An 18,898-nucleotide genomic window follows, 5' to 3' on the forward strand; every position below is an offset into this window, starting at 1 on the left:
AAAGCTAGTGTTTGAAACAAACATGTTGGACTTTAACCTGGTGTTGTAAGACTTCTTACTGTGCTCACCCCAGTGCAATGCCGGTATCTCCATATATTGGGAAAAAACGAGGTTTTTTAAAAATTTAGACTGCCCAATTATTGTTTTCTAATTAAGAGGCAATTTAGTATGGCCAATCCACCTAACCTGCACATCTTTGGGTTGTAGGGATGAAACCCACCCAGACACGGGGGAGAATGTGCAAACTCCATACAGACAGTGACCTGGGGCCGGGATTAAACCCGGGTCCTCAGCGCTGTAAGCAGCGGTGCTAACCACTGCACCACCCTGGGAAAAGACGAGTTAATATAAACAATTGAAATCCTCCATCAGAACTGGAAACTGAAAGGTCAGCGAACAGTTTAGGACAGTGTTCTTCAAACTTTTTTTCCCGGGACCCACTTTTACGGACCGGCGGACCTTCGGGACCCATGCCGGCTGATGTTCGCGAGACATGCCGGCTGACATTCACGACCCAGTCCGGCCAACCTTCGCGACACACGTATTGCTTACGCTTAATGCGGCAGGTAGGCCTGCTTGGTCCTCACAATCTGTCTTGCTTCGTCATTCAATGTTACATTTCCGCTAAGGACTTCAGCTGACGATTTAAGGTCTTGCTGAATGCTTTGAAAAAAATCAAGAGGTTTGTCCTCAAATTCTTCATGCTCAGTCTTCAAATGCCTTTGAAGATTTGAGGGTTTTAAACTTCATTTGTCAGTACTTCCTTGCATATAACTCACATGGGCTTTACATCCTGATTTGCATTGGCGCAATTAAAGCCATACCTCAAGAAAACATCTTTATACTGCTTTGTTCCCGATTTCAGTTTCTTCTTCCAGAAGCCCTGGAGCTCGGGATACAGCTCACACCAGCACTGCCTTGTCCTACCGTGGACTCTCCTGAAAAGCTCTTTCCAGCTGGTTTTATGTGAGATCCTGGTCTGTTTGTACCTCTGGCCCTCTCTACTTTATTACAAAATGACCCATCTTCAGTTCTTCACACAGTCCTGTTGCTTTCTTGTTGGCAGCTACAAAATGGAAGAATCTCACCTCTATGATTTTGCACCCAAAGCATTGATGTGCTGGATGCGTGACCTTCTCTCCGCCGCTGCCTCTGGCCGTAGGTTGCATACTGCCGATGGGTGGCGGGGCCGAGCCGAGCAGCAAGCAAAGGACGAGCAGTAGAGCAGAGTTCCAAGCTGGGGCCACCACTGTTGCATCGCATCCAAGTGGATGCTGCCAGACCAAGTCCATGCGTCCTTCTCCCCCACCCACTGTTCTGCACGCGATTACCAGCACACAGCCCAGCCTCACGCCGCGCGTCCCCTCAGATGCTGTAACCAATCGTGGACTGCTCGCGGCTGGCATTCTTAAAATGTACCAGCCTCCCTGAACAGGTGTCGGAATGTGGCGACTAGGGGCTTTTCACAGTAACTTCATTTGAAGCCTACTTGTGATAATAAGCGATTTTCATTTTAATTTCATTTTCAAGCTGGTCACGGCAGTTGGGAACTTCTCCCCGCGATCAGGAATGGCACAACCGATCGCTCCATGATACTCCCAACACCCACCCGCAACCCATCTGCAGGTCACGACCCCGAGTATGAAAAACCCTGGTTTAGGAGAGCTTGGTAAAAATATAAGAAAAATTAACTGCAGAGAAATGTTCAATTGGCAAAATGATGTACAGTTGCTTGAAATCAGACGACCTATATTCATGGCCTCGCCATCAAGCTTGCACCTTATGTAGCCTCTCTACCCCTGTGGTCCCAATCACTGTCATATAAACCACCAACATCCTGCCCAAATCTGAGTCCATCCTTTCTGCCACACAATTAGATAAATCCAATCCGGTTTCTGGCCTAGCACAGCACTGAAATAGCCCTAACTGAAGTCACAAATGGCATTCTCTGTGACTGTGACCATGTTGTTCTTGTTTTTTGACACGGACATACCACCATCCTGCTCCAAAGATTCTGCTCCTTTGCCCAACTTAATGGGATTGCCATTGCTGAATTCTATTCTCACCTGGGCAATCATAACAGGAGCCCCTCCGTTTCCTCCTTTGCTTGCTGGCCCATGGCAATATCAAAAGATATAGGGTCAGTTGGGTTATCAACTGTGATTAAATGTATTCAAAGAACAAAGAACAGTACAGCACAGGAACAGGCCCTTCGGCCCTCCAAACCTGCGCCGATCACGTGTCCTATCTAGTCCAACCGCCTGTATCCTTCTATACCCATCTGTTCATGTATCTATCAAGATAAAGGTCGCTAACGTATCTGCCTCATCCACATCACTTGGCAGTGCATTCCAGGCCTCTACCACCCTCTGTATAAGAAACTTCCCCCGCACATCTTCACTGAACCTATCCCCCCTCACCTTGAACTTATGCCCCCTTGTAATTTTCAGTTCCTCCCTTGGAAAAAGCTTCCAACTGTTCACCCTATCTATACCGCTAATAATTTCTATCAGGTCACCCCTCAGCCTCCATCTCACTAGGGGAACAATCTCTGTTTATTCAATCTCTCCTCATACCAGGCAACATCCTGGTAAACCTTTTCCTGTCCTCTTTCCAAAGCCTCCATGTCCTTCTGGTAGTGTGGTGACCAGAATTGGGCACAGTATTCCAAATGTGGCCTAACATTCTATATAACTGAACATAATTTGCAAGCTTTTATACTCGATACCCTGTCTGATGGAAGGCAAGCATGCCATATGCTTTCTTTACCACCATTTCCACCTGTGCTGCCACTTTTTAAGGATCTGTGGACCTGCACGCCCAGATCTCTCTATGTTTCTATGCTCCTGATGGTTCTGCCATTTATTTTATACTGAATTGGATCTACCAAAATGTATCACCACGCATTTGTCCGGGTTAAATTCCATCTGCCATTTCTCCGCCCAATTTTTCAGCCTATCTATATCCTGCTGTACTCTCTGACAATCTTCATCACTATCCGCAACTCCTGCAATCGTAGTATCATCCACAAACTTGCTAATCAGACCCACTACATTTTCTTCCAAGCCATTTGTATATATTACAAACAGCAGAGGTCCCAGTACCGATCCCTGCAGAACAATAGACCTCCATTTGGAAAAACACCCTTCCACTGCTACCCTCTGTCTTCTATGGCCAAGCCAGTTTTGAATCCATCTAGCTAGTTCATCCCTAACCCCATGTGATTTAATCTTTTGCACCAGCTAGAGGTGTCATCAAATGGCCTGCCCATGTTCCAGCTATTGATCAGTGAACACATCCATCCTAGTGACATGCTGCCTTCCTCTGTCAATTTGAAAGCAAAAAAGACTCACTCCCTAATTGGATGATGTTTGACTGTCAGCCAACACAAAATGGCTAAAGAGAAATGTTCAAAGAAAATGACATTAAACTTTTTTAATGTCTCTGATTTTTCTCCAAAATTGTGCAACAGGAGATTGACTATCAATTGTTGGAGACTCCAGGCCAATCCTGCAGGGTTGGCCTCACCAAAGGTCAACCTGTTGCTGCATGTTGACAGTGGAGGGACTGAATGTTTAAGGTGGTATGTGGGATACCAATCAAGCTGGCTGCTTAATCCTGGATGAAGTTGAGCTTCTTGAGTGTTGTTGGAGCTGCACTCATCCAGGCAAGTGGAGAGTATTCCAACGCACCTGTGCCTTGTAAATGGAGTCAGAATTCCCAGCCTATGACCTTCTCTTGTAGCCACAGTATTTGATAAGACAAGTTCAATTTCTGGTCAATGGTAAATCCCAGGATGTTAATAGTGGGGGATTCAACGATAGTAATGCCATTTAATGTCAAGAGGAGATAGCTAGAGAGAAGTGTCGGAGTATTTTAGGCTGTACCGAGGGACCAGACAGGGCTGCCCGCTCTCCCCGCTGCTGTTTGCGCTGACCATAGAGCCTCTGCCGATTGCGCTGAGAGCCGCAGAGGAATGGAAGGAGATGGTGAGGGGCGGGGTAGAACATAGGGTCTCTCTTTACGTAGACGACCTGCTCCTGTATGTGGCGGACCCAGTGGCCGGGATGGGAAGTAAACTGGGAATGTTGAGGAAGTTCGGCCAGTTTTCAGGATACAAATTAAATACGGCCAAGAGTGAAATGTTTGTGGTACAGGCAAGGGGCCAGGAGAACAGATTGAGAGGGCTACCGTTTAGGCTGGTTGAGGAAAATTTCCGGGTTGTGGGCAGAGGCCCTGAGTAGGGTAAATTCGACCGTGACATGTGCCAGGCTCGGGCTGATCCAATTTAAGGTCGTTCACCGGGCCCACATGACGGTGGCTCGGATGAGCATATTCTTTGGGATAGAGGACAAATGCGCTAGGTGCACGGGAGGACCAGCGAACCACGTTCACATGTTTTGGGCATGCCCTAAGCTTAGGGGGTACTGGGAGGGATTTGCGGGCGTCATGTCCCGGGTGCTAAAAACAAGGGTGGCGATGGGTCCAGGGGTGGCAACGTTTGGGGTTTCGGAAGACCCGTGAGTCCAGGGGGAGAAAGAGGCTGATGTTTTGGCCTTTGCTTCCCTGATAGCCCGGCGACGGATACTATTGGCGTGGAGGGATTCAAAGCCCCTGAAGACTGAGTTGTGGCTTGCGGACATGTCGAGTTTACTGGGTATGGAAAAAATTAAGTTCGCCTTGAGGGGATCTGTACAGGGATTCGCCCGGAAGTGGCAACCATTTATTGACTTCTTTGCGGGAGAGTGAGCGTCAGCAGGGGGGGGGGGGGGGGGGGGGGGGGGGGGGGGGGGGGGGGGGGGGGGGGGGGTAGAGTAGAGTAGGAGGGATAAAATGGCGGGTAGTACCGGTGGGAGAGGAGCGGGCTTGTGCAGTATGTTACAATTGAAGTATTGAATGTACGTGGATGGTTGCACATTTTTGCCTTTTTTGCTTTCTTTCTGTTGATGTCTGTAACTGTTTACAAAGCCAAAAACTACCTCAATAAAATTGTTTATTAAAAAAAAGAGGAGATAGCTCGATTCTTTTGCTGGAGATGGTTATTGCCAGGCACTTGTGCAGCACACGTTACTTGTTGCTTTTCAACCCAAGTCCGAATATTGTCTTACTGCAGTTGGGCATGGAGTGCTTCAGTTTCTTAGGAGTCACAAATGGTGCTGAACATTGTGCAATCAATCATCAGAGAACATCCCCACTTCTGACCGTATGAAAGAAGGGAGGTCATTGGGAAGCAGCTGAAGATTTTTGAGAATAGGACACTACCCTGCGGGACATCCGCAGCGATATTCTGGGGCTGAGGTGATTGACTGTCAGCAACCTTCTTTTGTGTTCAGTATTACCCGATTCCGCGATTCCCATTGACTCGTTTTGCTAAGATTCCGTGATGCCACACTCAGTCAAATGCTGTCTTGATGTCAAGAGCAGTCACTCTCATCTTGCCTCTGGAGTCAGCTCTTTTGTCCATGTTTGAAAGAAGGCTGTAATGAGGTCGAGCGACATGATCCTGGCAGAACTCAAAATGAGCATCTGTAAACAGGTTATTGCTGTGTAAATGCTGCTTGATAGCACAGTCAACGATATCTTCCATCTCTTTACTAACAATTGAGAGTAGGCTGATGGGACAGTAATTGGTAGGATTGTATTAGGAACATTGAGAAAACACTGGTCACCATTGTTAACTCTCCTCCACAAATTCTGTGCTATGGTCATTGATTTGAGTTTCCATCCTAGCCAATATCTCAGATGAGCCAAACTGTTTCCAACCTTGCCACCCTAATGAACAAATAAAGAAAAATGTCTGATAGACCAATTAGTCTGTGGGAAGGTGGTGATGAAGTCGTAATGTCACTGGTCTAGTAATCCAGAGGCCCAGGGAGCATGGATTAAATCCCACCGCTGCGAGTGGTGGAATTTAAATTCAATTAATAAAATTCTGGAATATTAAGTGATGATGATAATGAAAAGATCATTGATTGTCATAAAGACCCATCTGGTTCGCTAGTCCTTACCTGATCTGGCCTACATGTGACTCCAGACCCACAGCAACGTAGTTGACTCTTTCTTCGTGTTGGGCTTCTTCGTCGATGTTTCAACATGCCTCCGTCAGGCAAAATTCTTGAAATAATTTATCTGGGTTTGGAACCCAAAATCCACCGAAAAAACAGGTAAAAGAAATCAAAAGCAAAGACCCTGCCAGGAGCTATATTTCGTGCATCTTGCTCTTACTTGACGTTACCGGATGTCCAATGTAGTTGACTCTTAACTGCCTAGCTGAAGTAGCCCAGCAAACCACCCCAGTAATTAGGGATGGGCATTAATGTGTTCACAGTCCACGAACGAATAAATAGGCCTGTCATGTTTGACCTATATTGGCTCCCACTCTTAACACCTCCACTTAAATTGACTTTTCCCCACTTTTATTTCTATTTCTTGCTTTATTTTTCCACTCCTCTCACTGAGCATCAACACAATTCCCAATCCTCCCTACCCTCTCTACCAGGCAGATCCTACATTTGACAGTTTCTTCAGTTCTCCGCCCAAAGACAGGTCCGACCCACATCACCACCATGGATAGGGCCTACATGTGACCCCCCCCCACCCCAAACCCCCCCCCCCAACCCCCCCCCCCCCACCCACCACCCCAACCCCCCCCCACCCCCCCCCCACACCCACACCCCCCCACCCACACCCCCCCACACCCCCACCCCCCCCCACCCACACCCCCCCACACCCCCACCCCCCCCACACCCACACCTCCCCCCCCCACACACACACACCCACCTCCCCCCCCACACACACACACCCACACCTCCCCCCCCACACACACACCCACACCTCCCCCCCCCCCCACACACCCACACCTCCCCCCCCCCACACACACACACCTCCCCCCCCCCCCCCACACACACACACCTCCCCCCCCCCCCCTACACACACACACACACACACACACACACACACACCCCTCTCGCCTGGCACCTAATGACATTTTGCTCGTCCAATCACTGGCTAGTTTTGTCCTGCTATAGCAATTGACAGGTTACTGCCCATCAGTAGCCAATTCATGGATAAACCGACCTTCGATTGGTTGAGTAAACTCTGAATATATTTTGAAATTCTTTCCAAGATGTTTTGAAGTTGAACAGTTGGCTACACTTGGAGGATGTGGCAGGCCACTTACAAATGCCTCATGGGCCACCACACCAGATGTAGAGAAACCTGACAAAACACTTTCTTCAAAAATCATCACCAGTTTACTCAGAGATGACATTCTCTAAATTCAGACATCACATGATTTTTGTGTTGCTCTCCCACCACATAGGGCACAGTGTAAATTCATTAATTAACACATTATTATGTGTGAAATAAATGGTCAACCATCAGAACAAGAATAATACTTAGAACCAACACTGTGGAATTACCTCCAAGGTCAATACATGATATTTCTCATGCAATATTTTTACATATTAACAACATGCAGTAGCATGTTCAGTCTAAGGTATTCTCGATATATTTTGTAGTTTCATTGTGTTGACAGATGAATGGCTTTGGTCTGTTACTGGCCACATTGTCTGCAATTCTGTATCCTCAATTTCAACTGCTATACTGTACTCTGCAAGACATTATTACATCTCTTTCTATTAGTGAATCATGTAAAAACATCTCGACTGTTACGCTCTGTGATACACCATGGCTTAACAAGCTTAACAATTCCCCGACAATTGGGAAATTGTGTAACTGCACCATTTATACACATGATTTTTAAAATATATGCTCCCTAAAGATCCTGGTTTTCAGGGTCCAACAAGCCATATTAAGGCACTTTGACCAGCACAGGTGATCCTTTACTAATGGCATGTACTAAGCAACCTTCACATTTCTCAGAAAGTCCAAGACACCTTCTTGTGTGAGAAATATGGTCTTTCCATTATTTTGGCAGCTGACTTCAAAAACTGGTGGATTTTCCAAAACCCTCTTTCCTGCAATGACAACGTACGGGTAACCTAGATGGTTGGCATCTTTCAATCTCTTGCCTATAGTCAGATGACTACGGTCATCCAACACCACCTCTCCATGAAGCTGAGGTAGAGCATCGATTAAAGTATCATACAGCGTCGCTGAGAGATCCGGGACCAGTTCCTCCTTACTGCCTTTCTTAGGTGAAATGATGCAAACCTGGTAAGGGGCCAGGAGGCCTGGCCAGCGAATGTTATCTTCAGTCGACAAAATCTCTATGGATGCGGCTAATATTCGTGTGACACCAAGGCCAAAACAACCCATTTCGGCTACAGTGGGCTTGTTCTCGGTGTTGGAGTATGATGCACCTAAAATACGCGAATACTTGGTGCCAAGGTAAAAGGTATGTCCCACCTCAATACCTTTACTTTCTCTCAGCTTTCCATGACACTGTGGACAGTTTGTTTCAGCGCCCATCATTGCTTCGACATTGGAAGCAAAATGGCAGTCAGAACACATCAAAAGGCGATCCTCCCCAATCTCTGCTGGCAGCTGGAATTCATGAGACATTTTACCGCCAATACTGCCTGTATCGGCCTGCACCTTTACAAACTGCAATCCCAACTGCTCAAAGATGCGAGTATAAGCATCAGAAACAAGGTTATAGGTCTCCATAGCAGCTCTTTCCGAGACATCGAACGTGTACATGTCCTTCATGTAGAACTCCCGCCCACGGAGCAAACCAAAACGTGGCTTCGGCTCATCTCGGAACTTTCTGGTCACTTGGTACAACATCAATGGTAGCTGTTTGTACGAGAGATTACCCTGCATGGCAACCAGCTCCGTCACCGCTTCCTCGTGTGTTGGACTTAAACAGTACTCCACATTATGCCTGTCCTTCAGTCGGAATAGTTCCTTCCCCAGGAGATCCCAACGTTCACTGATCTTCCACAGACTCGCTGAGGTGAGGCTGGGCATATCCACCTTCTGACCCCCGATGGATTGCATTTCCTCATCAATCACACGAACCAGTTTTTCCATGGCTCGGACTGTATATGGTAGATAGTGAAAGCAGCCAGTATTGGCTGGTTGAATGAGGCCCACTTGAAGCATCAGTCTCTGGCTCTTGCAGCTAAGCTCACTGGACCGGCCGGCCCCAGTCATTCTGTCATCACGGAGATTCATAGGCTGAAAGAAGCGAGAGATCAATAGACGCTTGGATCTACCATGGTGGTAATGGGAGCTGTGTAAATGTAAGAAGTCACAGAACAGCCTGTTGAACAATCGTCCTGGATATGAATGGATTGCCATCTCCATTATGAGTCCGAGAAATAAATAGTTCTGAAAAGCAAAACAAACATTTTAAATTGACATCCATTCTGGAAAGGCAGCACATTTTCAAAATCCACATAACAATTAATAATGAAGGAAAGCAGTGTCCTTAATATTTAGGTTAATGAAGTAGATGAATCATAGGTCATATCATTTCACTTTCAATGGTTATTAAGATGAGGGATACAAAACTTTTCCACATGCTACTCAGGGTCAACATTCAACATCTAACTTCAATTAAAAATTCCTCGGATTGCTGCCAAGAGCACAATTTCTTTATGCAAAAATAAACTTTATTCATAAAATATTTGAAAGAACATTACAAACGTTCCAAAATGGCCATCGCACAAAGTGTAGTAATATTCAGGTTTTCTACATCCACCATGTCGCACTGAGGTGTTTTAGTCGAGTCCAAGAAATGTGTCAAGACATTTCAAAATGGTCATTACAAATGGTACAAAAGTATTTAAATTGTCTACCTAGATCAATTGTGATACGTGTAATATTCACTATGTATATTTAATGTGAGTCATACAGCCCAAAGGGGTTCTATACAATTCCCAGCCCCTCAGTTCACTATGGCATCTGCGGCGGCTTCCTCAAGCTTTAGTGCACCCTTCAGCATGTCATCTCGGGATGAACCAGGACAAAAAACACCTAATATCTCTCCAGATCTTCTTTGCAAAGGCACATTCCAAAAGGAGGTAGAAAACGGTCTCTTCCCCACCACGGTCACCTCGAGGGTGATGTGCAGATGGTGTGAGACTCCAGGCGTGCAGGAAGAATCTAACAAGAAGGGCCTTTCTCACCAGGCATGCTTGTTTGAAAATTCTCGTGATGAGGTTTCCATCACCAGTGACCTCAAAGGTCTGCTCAGAGAACTATCCAACAGGATCCACCATCTCCTCTTCCCTTGGGCCTCCAGGACGTTATGGGCAGACCACTGTCTGATGGACGTGTGGTCATAGGTGTTTATTTGCATAAATTGTCCATGATGGACAGGTGGTATGGCACAGACCAGCTACTTGGGAGTCTGGCCAGTCCCATTCTTCACAATACCAGGAACAGGTAGGACCTCAGCACATAGTAATACTTGGGTGTTTGCATATCGAGGATCTATACACAGCTTGATGCATCCGCATGCAGATATGGCCAGCAGATTAGAGCGATATTGGGCATGTTTTCTATCCCTTTATTTAGAGGATTTTACATTGTGTCTCTTTGAATGTGGTCCATTTTTGACCCCTAGATGAAGCAGGAAATGACTTGGGTGCTTGCAGGAGTGAGGAATAGGCCAGATTTGTACCACATGCAGTAACACCACGAGTGCCTCACTCCTGATGATCTTCTCCACAATGGAGAGGCAGCGTCGCCCCCACATACCCAATTTTGATTTACTTATACTTACTCGCCCCTTGCAGTTTCTAACGAATGGCCTAGTCCCTCCAAACCATATCCCCTAACGGTGAAAAGGACAAGCGATTGATCAGCCTAGTACCCAAAGAACAAGGCTCAAAGGAATCATATGAAAAACTCCTGCCCTGCCTTTCTGTAGGTCCAGCATATTTTGGTTACTATAAGTTGGAGCATATCATCACTCGCACTTAATTACATCTAGTTGCATTCAGTAGAATTGGTTGTCAAATTCTAAGCTGGATTTTGTGTTGGGTTACTATTGTTTCGAAGAGGATAATCATTACTGGTAGCAGGTCCAAATGGTGTCTGGCCGCTCATTGAATCCTGCTGAATTCTGTGTTGGGACCATTGCCTAACACCATGTTTATATCAATGATTTGCATAATGGTGGCAACAACATCAATTTATATTATATCAGGGGAGCATTGTAAAGTTAAATATGACACTGAATCACATAAGGAGCTATTAGGTCAAACAATTAAAAGCTTGGTCAGAGGGCAGGCTTTAGATAGTGTCTTAAAGGAAGAACACAAGATCGAGGTGTAGGGAGGCAATCCTAGAGCTGATGACCTCACAAACTGAAGACTTGGTCACCAATGGTGGTACTATTACAGTAGGATGCTCGAGGGGCCAGAATTCCAGAAGAACAGTACCTTGGGAGAGTTATGGGGCTGGAGGAGATCACAGAGTTAGAGAGGGGTGAGACAGTGATGGGATTTGAAAGCAAGGATGAGAATTTTAAAGTGAAGATGTTGCCCAACAGGGTAGATTTCACGAGTTACTGGGTCGAGGTTTTTTTTTTGCAGAGACGAGTGATGAAGGTAGATTTAAAGGAGAGGGACAATACCGGAAAAGAGAAAACAATATTGGCTAACGTAGGGGCCAGGAGGGGAAGTTGGATATCAGCAGTTTTGTGGAAATCAGGTTGAGGGAGAAGGGGGTGCATTTGAAAACAATGAGCTCGGGGAGGGCATGAAGTGAGACTGGAATGTGAGTTCTAGGAGATAGGGGCGGGCGGACTGATGTCACTCTACCTCCCTCAGCTTAGCAAAAGATAGTGACTGGCCCTTCCAGGTTGCTGTCCCTCCCCTCACTTACTCCATTCCCTCATTCCCTTCCCCTCACTCCCTTCCTTCCCCCTCAATCCTTTCTTCTCCTTCTCACTGCCCTCCTTCCCTCTCCCTTCCAACCAACCTCCCTCCTTCCCTATTGCCCCCTCCCTATGTCCCCCCTACCCCCTCCCTCTACGTCCTCCACTGCCCCCCTCCCTCTACGTCCTCCACTGGCCCCCTCCCTCTACGTCCTCCACTGGCCCCCTCCCTCTACGTCCTCCACTGCCCCCCCTCCCTCTAAGTCCTCCACTGCCCCCTCCCTCTACGTCCTCCCCTGCCCCCTCCCTCTACGTCCTCCACTGCCCTCTCCCTCTACGTCCTCCACTGCCCCCCTCCCTCTACGTCCTCCACTGCCCCATCCCTCTACGTCCTGCACTGCTCCCCTCCCTCTAAGTCCCCCCGCCCCCTCCCTCTAAGTACCCCCTCCCTCTAAGTCCCCCCCGCCCCCTCCCTCTAAGTCCCCCCGCCCCCTCCCTCTAAGTCGTCGCCACTGCCTCGCCCCTCTAAGTCACCCCTGCCCCCTCCCTCTAAGTCCCTCCTGCCCCCTTCCACTAAGTCCCCCCTGCCCACCCTCCCACTAAGTCCCCCCTGCCCCCCCCACACTAAGTCCCCTGCCCCCCCCACTAAGTCCCCTGCCCCCCCCCCACTAAGTCCCCTGCCCCCCCCCACTAAGTCCCCTGCCCCCCCACTAAGTCCCCCGCCCCCCCTTCCCACTAAGTCCCCCGCCCCCCTCCCACTAAGTCCCCCGCCCCCCCCCCCACTAAGTCCCCCGCCCCCCCCTTCCCACCAAGTCCCCCGCCCCCCCCTTCCCACCAAGTCCCCCGCCCCCCCCTTCCCACCAAGTCCCCCGCCCCCCCCCTTCCCACCAAGTCCCCCGCCCCCCCCTTCCCACCAAGTCCCCCGCCCCCCCTTCCCACCAAGTCCCCCGCCCCACCCTTCCCACCAAGTCCCCCGCCCCACCCTTCCCACCAAGTCCCCCGCCCCACCCTTCCCACCAAGTCCCCCGCCCCACCCTTCCCACCAAGTCCCCCGCCCCACCCTTCCCACCAAGTCCCCCGCCCCACCCATCCCACCAAGTCCCCCGCCCCACCCTTCCCACCAAGTCCCCCGCCCCACCCTTCCCACCAAGTCCCCCGCCCCACCCTTCCCACCAAGTCCCCAGCCCCACCCTTCCCACCAAGTCCCCCGCCCCACCCTTCCCACCAAGTCCCCCGCCCCACCCTTCCCACCAAGTCCCCCGCCCCACCCTTCCCACCAAGGCCCCCGCCCCACCCTTCCCACCAAGGCCCCCGCCCCACCCTTCCCACCAAGGCCCCCGCCCCCCCCTTCCCACCAAGTCCCCCGCCTCCCCTTCCCACTACCAAGTCCCCCGCCTCCCCTCCCACTACCAAGTCCCCCGCCCCCCTCCTCCCACCAAGTCCCCCGCCCCCCTCCTCCCACCAAGTCCCCCGCCCCCCTCCTCCCACCAAGTCCCCCGCCCCCCTCCTCCCACCAAGTCCCCCGCCCCCCCCCTCCCACCAAGTCCCCCGCCCCCCTCCTCCCACCAAGTCCCCCCCCCCCCCCCCCCCCACCAAGTCCCCCGCCCCCCTCCTCCCACCAAGTCCCCCGCCCCCCTCCTCCCACCAAGTCCCCCGCCCCCCTCCTCCCACCAAGTCCCCCGCCCCCCTCCTCCCACCAAGTCCCCCGCCCCCCTCCTCCCACCAGGTCCCCCGCCCCCCTCCTCCCACCAGGTCCCCCGCCCCCCTCCTCCCACCAGGTCCCCCGCCCCCTCCTCCCACCAGGTCCCCCGCCCCCCTCCTCCCACCAGGTCCCCCGCCCCCCTCCTCCCACCAGGTCCCCCGCCCCCCTCCTCCCCCCAGGTCCCCCGCCCCCCTCCTCCCACCAGGTCCCCCGCCCCCCTCCTCCCACCAGGTCCCCCGCCCCCCTCCTCCCACCAAGTCCCCCGCCCCCCTCCTCCCACCAAGTCCCCCCCCCCCCCTCCTCCCCCCAAGTCCCCCGCCCCCCTCCTCCCACCAAGTCCCCCGCCCCCCTCCTCCCACCAAGTCCCCCGCCCCCCTCCTCCCACCAAGTCCCCCGCCCCCCTCCTCCCACCAAGTCCCCCCGCCCCCCTCCTCCCACCAAGTCCCCCGCCCCCCTCCTCCCACCAAGGTCCCCCGCCCCCCTCCTCCCACCAAGTCCCCCGCCCCCCTCCTCCCACCAAGTCCCCCGCCCCCTCCTCCCACCAAGTCCCCCGCCCCCCTCCTCCCACCAAGTCCCCCGCCCCCCTCCTCCCACCAAGTCCCCCGCCCCCCTCCTCCCACCAAGTCCCCCGCCCCCCTCCTCCCACCAAGTCCCCCGCCCCCCTCCTCCCACCAAGTCCCCCGCCCCCCTCCTCCCACCAAGTCCCCCGCCCCCCTCCTCCCACCAAGTCCCCCGCCCCCCTCCTCCCACCAAGTCCCCCGCCCCCCTCCTCCCACCAAGTCCCCCGCCCCCCTCCTCCCACCAAGTCCCCCGCCCCCCTCCTCCCACCAAGTCCCCCGCCCCCCTCCTCCCACCAAGTCCCCCGCCCCCCTCCTCCCACCAAGTCCCCCGCCCCCCTCCTCCCACCAAGTCCCCCGCCCCCCTCCTCCCACCAGGTCCCCCGCCCCCCTCCTCCCACCAGGTCCCCCGCCCCCCTCCTCCCACCAGGTCCCCCGCCCCCCTCCTCCCACCAGGTCCCCCGCCCCCCTCCTCCCACCAAGTCCCCCGCCCCCCTCCTCCCACCAGGTCCCCCGCCCCCCTCCTCCCACCAAGTCCCCCGCCCCCCTCCTCCCACCAGTCCCCCGCCCCCCTCCTCCCACCAAGTCCCCCGCCCCCCTCCTCCCACCAGTCCCCCGCCCCCCTCCTCCCACCAGGTCCCCCGCCCCCCTCCTCCCACCAGGTCCCCCGCCCCCCTCCTCCCACCAGGTCCCCCGACCCCCTCCTCCCACCAGGTCCCCCGCCCCCCTCCTCCCACCAGGTCCCCCGCCCCCCTCCTCCCACCAAATCCCCCGCCCCCCTCCTCCCACCAAGTCCCCCGCCCCCCTCCTCCCACCAAGTCCCCCGCCCCCCTCCTCCCACCAAGTCCCCCGCCCCCCATCTCCCACCAAGTCCCCCGCCCCCCATCTCCCACCAAGTCCCCCGCCCCCCTCCTCCCACCAAGTCCCCCGCCCCCCTCCTCCCTAACAAGTCCCCCGCCCCCCTCCTCCCACCAAGTCCCCCGCCCCCCTCCTCCCACCAAGTCCCCCGCCCCCCTCCTCCCACCAAGTCCCCCGCTCCCCATCTCCCACCAAGTCCCCCGCCCCCCATCACCCACCAAGTCCCCCGCCCCCCATCTCCCACCAAGTCCCCCGCCCCCCTCCTCCCACCAAGTCCCCCGCCCCCCTCCTCCCACCAAGTCCCCCGCCCCCCTCCTCCCACCAAGTCCCCCGCCCCCCCTCCTCCCACCAAGTCCCCCGCCCCCCTCCTCCCACCAAGTCCCCCGCCCCCCCTCCTCCCACCAAGTCCCCCGCCCCCCTCCTCCCACCAAGTCCCCCGCCCCCCTCCTCCCACCAAGTCCCCCGCCCCCCTCCTCCCACCAAGTCCCCCCCCCCCCCTCCTCCCACCAAGTCCCCCGCCCCCCTCCTCCCACCAAGTCCCCCGCCCCCCTCCTCCCACCAAGTCCCCCCGCCCCCCTCCTCCCACCAAGTCCCCCGCCCCCCTCCTCCCACCAAGTCCCCCGCCCCCCATCTCCCACCAAGTCCCCCGCCCCCCTCCTCCCACCAAGTCCCCCGCCCCCCTCCTCCCACCAAGTCCCCCGCCCCCCCTCCTCCTACCAAGTCTCCCGCCCCCCCCTCCTCCCACCAAGTCCCCCGCCCCCCCCTCCTCCCACCAAGTCCCCCGCCCCCCCTCCTCCCACCAAGTCCCCCGCCCCCCCTCCTCCCACCAAGTCCCCCGCCCCCCCCTCCTCCCACCAAGTCCCCCGCCCCCCCCTCCTCCCACCAAGTCCCCCGCCCCCCCTCCTCCCACCAAGTCCCCCGCCCCCCCTCCTCCCACCAAGTCCCCCGCCGCCCTCCTCCCACCAAGTCCCCCGCCCCCCTCCTCCCACCAAGTCCCCCGCCCCCCTACTCCCACCATGTCCCCCGCCCCCCTCCTCCCACCAAGTCCCCCGCCCCCCTCCTCCCACCAAGTCCCCCGCCCCCCTCCTCCCACCAAGTCCCCCGCCCCCCCTCCTCCCACCAAGTCCCCCGCCCCCCTCCTCCCACCAAGTCCCCCGCCCCCCTCCTCCCACCAAGTCCCCCGCCCCGTCCTCCCACTAAGTCCCTCTTGCCCCTGCCCCCCTCCCACTAAGTCCCCCTTGCCCCTGCCCCCCCTCCCACTAAGTCCCCCTTGCCCCTACCCCCCTCCCACTAAGTCCCCCTTGCCCCTGCCCCCCCTCCCACTAAGTCCCCCTTGCCCCTGCCCCCCTCCCACTAAGTCCCCCTTGCCCCTGCCCCCCTCCCACTAAGTCCCCCTTGCCCCTGCCCCCCTCCCACTAAGTCCCCCTTGCCCCTGCCCCCCCTCCCACTAAGTCCCCCTTGCCCCTGCCCCCCCTCCCACTAAGTCCCCCTTGCCCCTGCCCCCCCTCCCACTAAGTCCCCCTTGCCCCTGCCCCCCCTCCCACTAAGTCCCCCTTGCCCCGTTCCCCTCCCACTATGTCCCCCTTGCCCCTGCCCCCCTCCCACTAAGTCCCCCTTGCCCCTGCCCCCCCTCCCACTAAGTCCCCCTTGCCCCTGCCCCCCCTCCCACTAAGTCCCCTTTGCCCCTGCCCCCCCTCCCACTAAGTCCCCCTTGCCCCTGCCCCCCTCCCTCTAAGTCCCCCTTGCCCCTGCCCTCCCTCCCACTAAGTCCCCCTCGCCCCTGCCCTCCCTCCCTCCCTCCCTCCCTCCCACTTAGTCCCCCTCGCCCCTGCCCTCCCTCCCACTTAGTCCCCCTCTTCCTCCAATTCCTCTCTCCAACTCCCCTTCCCCCTGTAACTCCTCTCCCTCCTTCTGGCTCCGCTCCGCTGCGCTCCCTCTCTCACTCACTCACTCACCTCCTTTACCCTGCTCCTCCAGGCTCTCCAATGCGGATCTGGAGGTGGTGATACGGGTCGGCACTGGGCTCAGAAAGCACCGACCGCCAAAACTCCCGAAGCGATCGAGTTTGTTCAGCCTTCAGAATCCACAGCTCTTTAGTTTCACATTGCAAAGGCGAGGTGCTGGTGATCTGATAATCATGATGCACAACATGTCTCAGGATAAATTATTCACCCAATAAAGCAGCTATTTTGCTTTCCCCCTGACAGAAACACTTGATTTAAATGCAGAAACTGCTGGAAATACTCAGCATTTCTGGCGAGAAAGGGAGGAACGCTTCAGGCCGATGCCTTTTCATGGGAACTGGGTTTGATTTATGTTGAGTGAAGTCTGTGTTGTGGTAGCAGATCACACATTTCCATCTGATTTGCCAATAAACTGGGGAAGTCCGTTAACAGCACGGTGGTTAGCATAAATGCTTTACAGCTCCAGGGTCCCAGGTTCGATTCCCGGCTGGGTCACTGTCTGTGCGGAGTCTGCACATCCTCCCCGTGGGTTTCCTCCGGGTGCTCTAGTTTCCTCCCACAGTCCAAAGATGTGCAGGTTAGGTGGATTGGCCATGCTAAATTGCCCGTAGTGTCCTAAAAAGTAAGGTTGTTGTTGGGTTATGGGTATAGGGTGGATACATGGGTTTGAGTAGGGTGATCATGGCCTTGCACGCTGTGGCATTTCAAGTGTTGGTCTAAATACTTCTTAAATGTTGTGAGGATTCCCGCCCCTACCACTCTCTCAGGCAGTGAGTTCCAAATTCCCACCGTCATATTTTGTATGTGTGTATGCACGTCCAAAGTCTCTGTGCTACTGCATGCTGCCCTCAAAGTGGTTGTGTGTGGTGTGGGGGGGGAGAGATGGTCGCACACTTCGTAGTGGAAGAAGCCTTCGCAAAGATGTTCTTGAGAGATATGCAATGGTATTTGTCGAGGTTCATCGCAAGCAGCTCTGTGATGCAGGACTCTGTGCTCTATGGGCTGTTCCCAGGGATGGACCAAGACAAATAACTGCTGCTGCAGGATCATCAACTCGATGAAAGACGCGTAACTTCCGAGTATCGGAGGGAAGTATGGCCACCGAATCTGAGAGAGAAAAATATGCACTTATCTGCGCTTAGAAATCGTGACAAACTCTCCAGCTCCAGCTAAAGCCTTGGGCCTCCAGCGGGACAGTCTGCGCAGGCTCCAGTGTGGCACAGTTTGAAAGTAGCCGCACCACATAGTAACGCAGCAGCTATTGGAACGCCCATTGAGGTCAGGCATTTAAACTGCAGGTTTATATTGAAGACAACAGGCAACAACTTTTACAAGTGTTTTAAAGTTATTTTGAAGTTTATTGACAGTGTTTGTTTTTCTCCTTTTATACAGGCATTTCAATTATTATTGTTTCCTTTCAAGTAATTTTAAATTTATTTCATGATTAATGGTGATGACCTATTTATAAGTGATCATAGGTTTTGTTATTTGTTTTAAATCTGTGAAACTATTTAAATCAGCACGATATTATAGTGTAATTATACGTGTGGCACGCTTAAAAGTGTTTGTATGTTCTAATTGAGGTCAAGGCACCTGAAAATTTAGTTGGGAAGAAAAGAAGTCAGAACCTCTTGGACCACAAACAATGGAGATTCTTGAAGCAGAACAAATTGTAAATAGCACTGTCCCTTTATAGACGTGCAGAAAGGGGGGTCATAAAATGCTGGTTCTGATCTGGTCATAAGATTTAAAAAGTGCCTCCCAGGGATTTTTGCTTTTAGCTGTCACTGAACTTGTAACATCTGATTTTTTTGAGTGTGTATATTATTATTATTTTTATGCTTCGTCTACCTCAATTAAGTAACTAAGTTTACATTATCTGATATTTAACTACTGTGCTTTAATGTTTGAATAAAACATTTGCAGAAATTTGTAACCATAAGACACAAGAGCAGAATTAGGCCATTTAGCCCATCGAGTCTGCTCCACCATTCAATCATGGCTGATATTTTTCTCATCCCCA

The 18,898-nt window shown here is 53.5% G+C and overlaps 1 protein-coding gene across 2 annotated transcripts; it reads right to left on the minus strand.

Moving 5' to 3' along the window:
- Nucleotides 1-7,234: 7,234 nt before the first annotated feature.
- On the minus strand, nucleotides 7,235-17,117 carry pars2 (prolyl-tRNA synthetase 2, mitochondrial). 2 transcript variants are annotated; one of them, XM_038794044.1, is made up of 2 exons: nucleotides 16,867-17,117; nucleotides 7,235-9,297 (listed from the first exon to the last, which is right to left on the minus strand). In XM_038794044.1, the coding sequence occupies exon 2, from the start codon at nucleotides 9,271-9,273 to the stop codon at nucleotides 7,861-7,863; it is 1,413 nt and encodes a 470-aa protein (XP_038649972.1). In that variant the 5' UTR covers nucleotides 9,274-9,297; nucleotides 16,867-17,117; the 3' UTR covers nucleotides 7,235-7,860. The 2 variants fall into 2 exon arrangements, with proteins under 2 accessions (XP_038649972.1, XP_038649973.1); XM_038794045.1 differs by lacking the exon at nucleotides 16,867-17,117 and adding an exon at nucleotides 10,697-11,706.
- Between the last annotated feature and the right edge of the window lie 1,781 nt (nucleotides 17,118-18,898).

This window comes from Scyliorhinus canicula, chromosome 4 (genome assembly GCF_902713615.1).
Source record: "Scyliorhinus canicula chromosome 4, sScyCan1.1, whole genome shotgun sequence".
NCBI classification, from domain to species: Eukaryota; Metazoa; Chordata; class Chondrichthyes; order Carcharhiniformes; family Scyliorhinidae; genus Scyliorhinus; species Scyliorhinus canicula.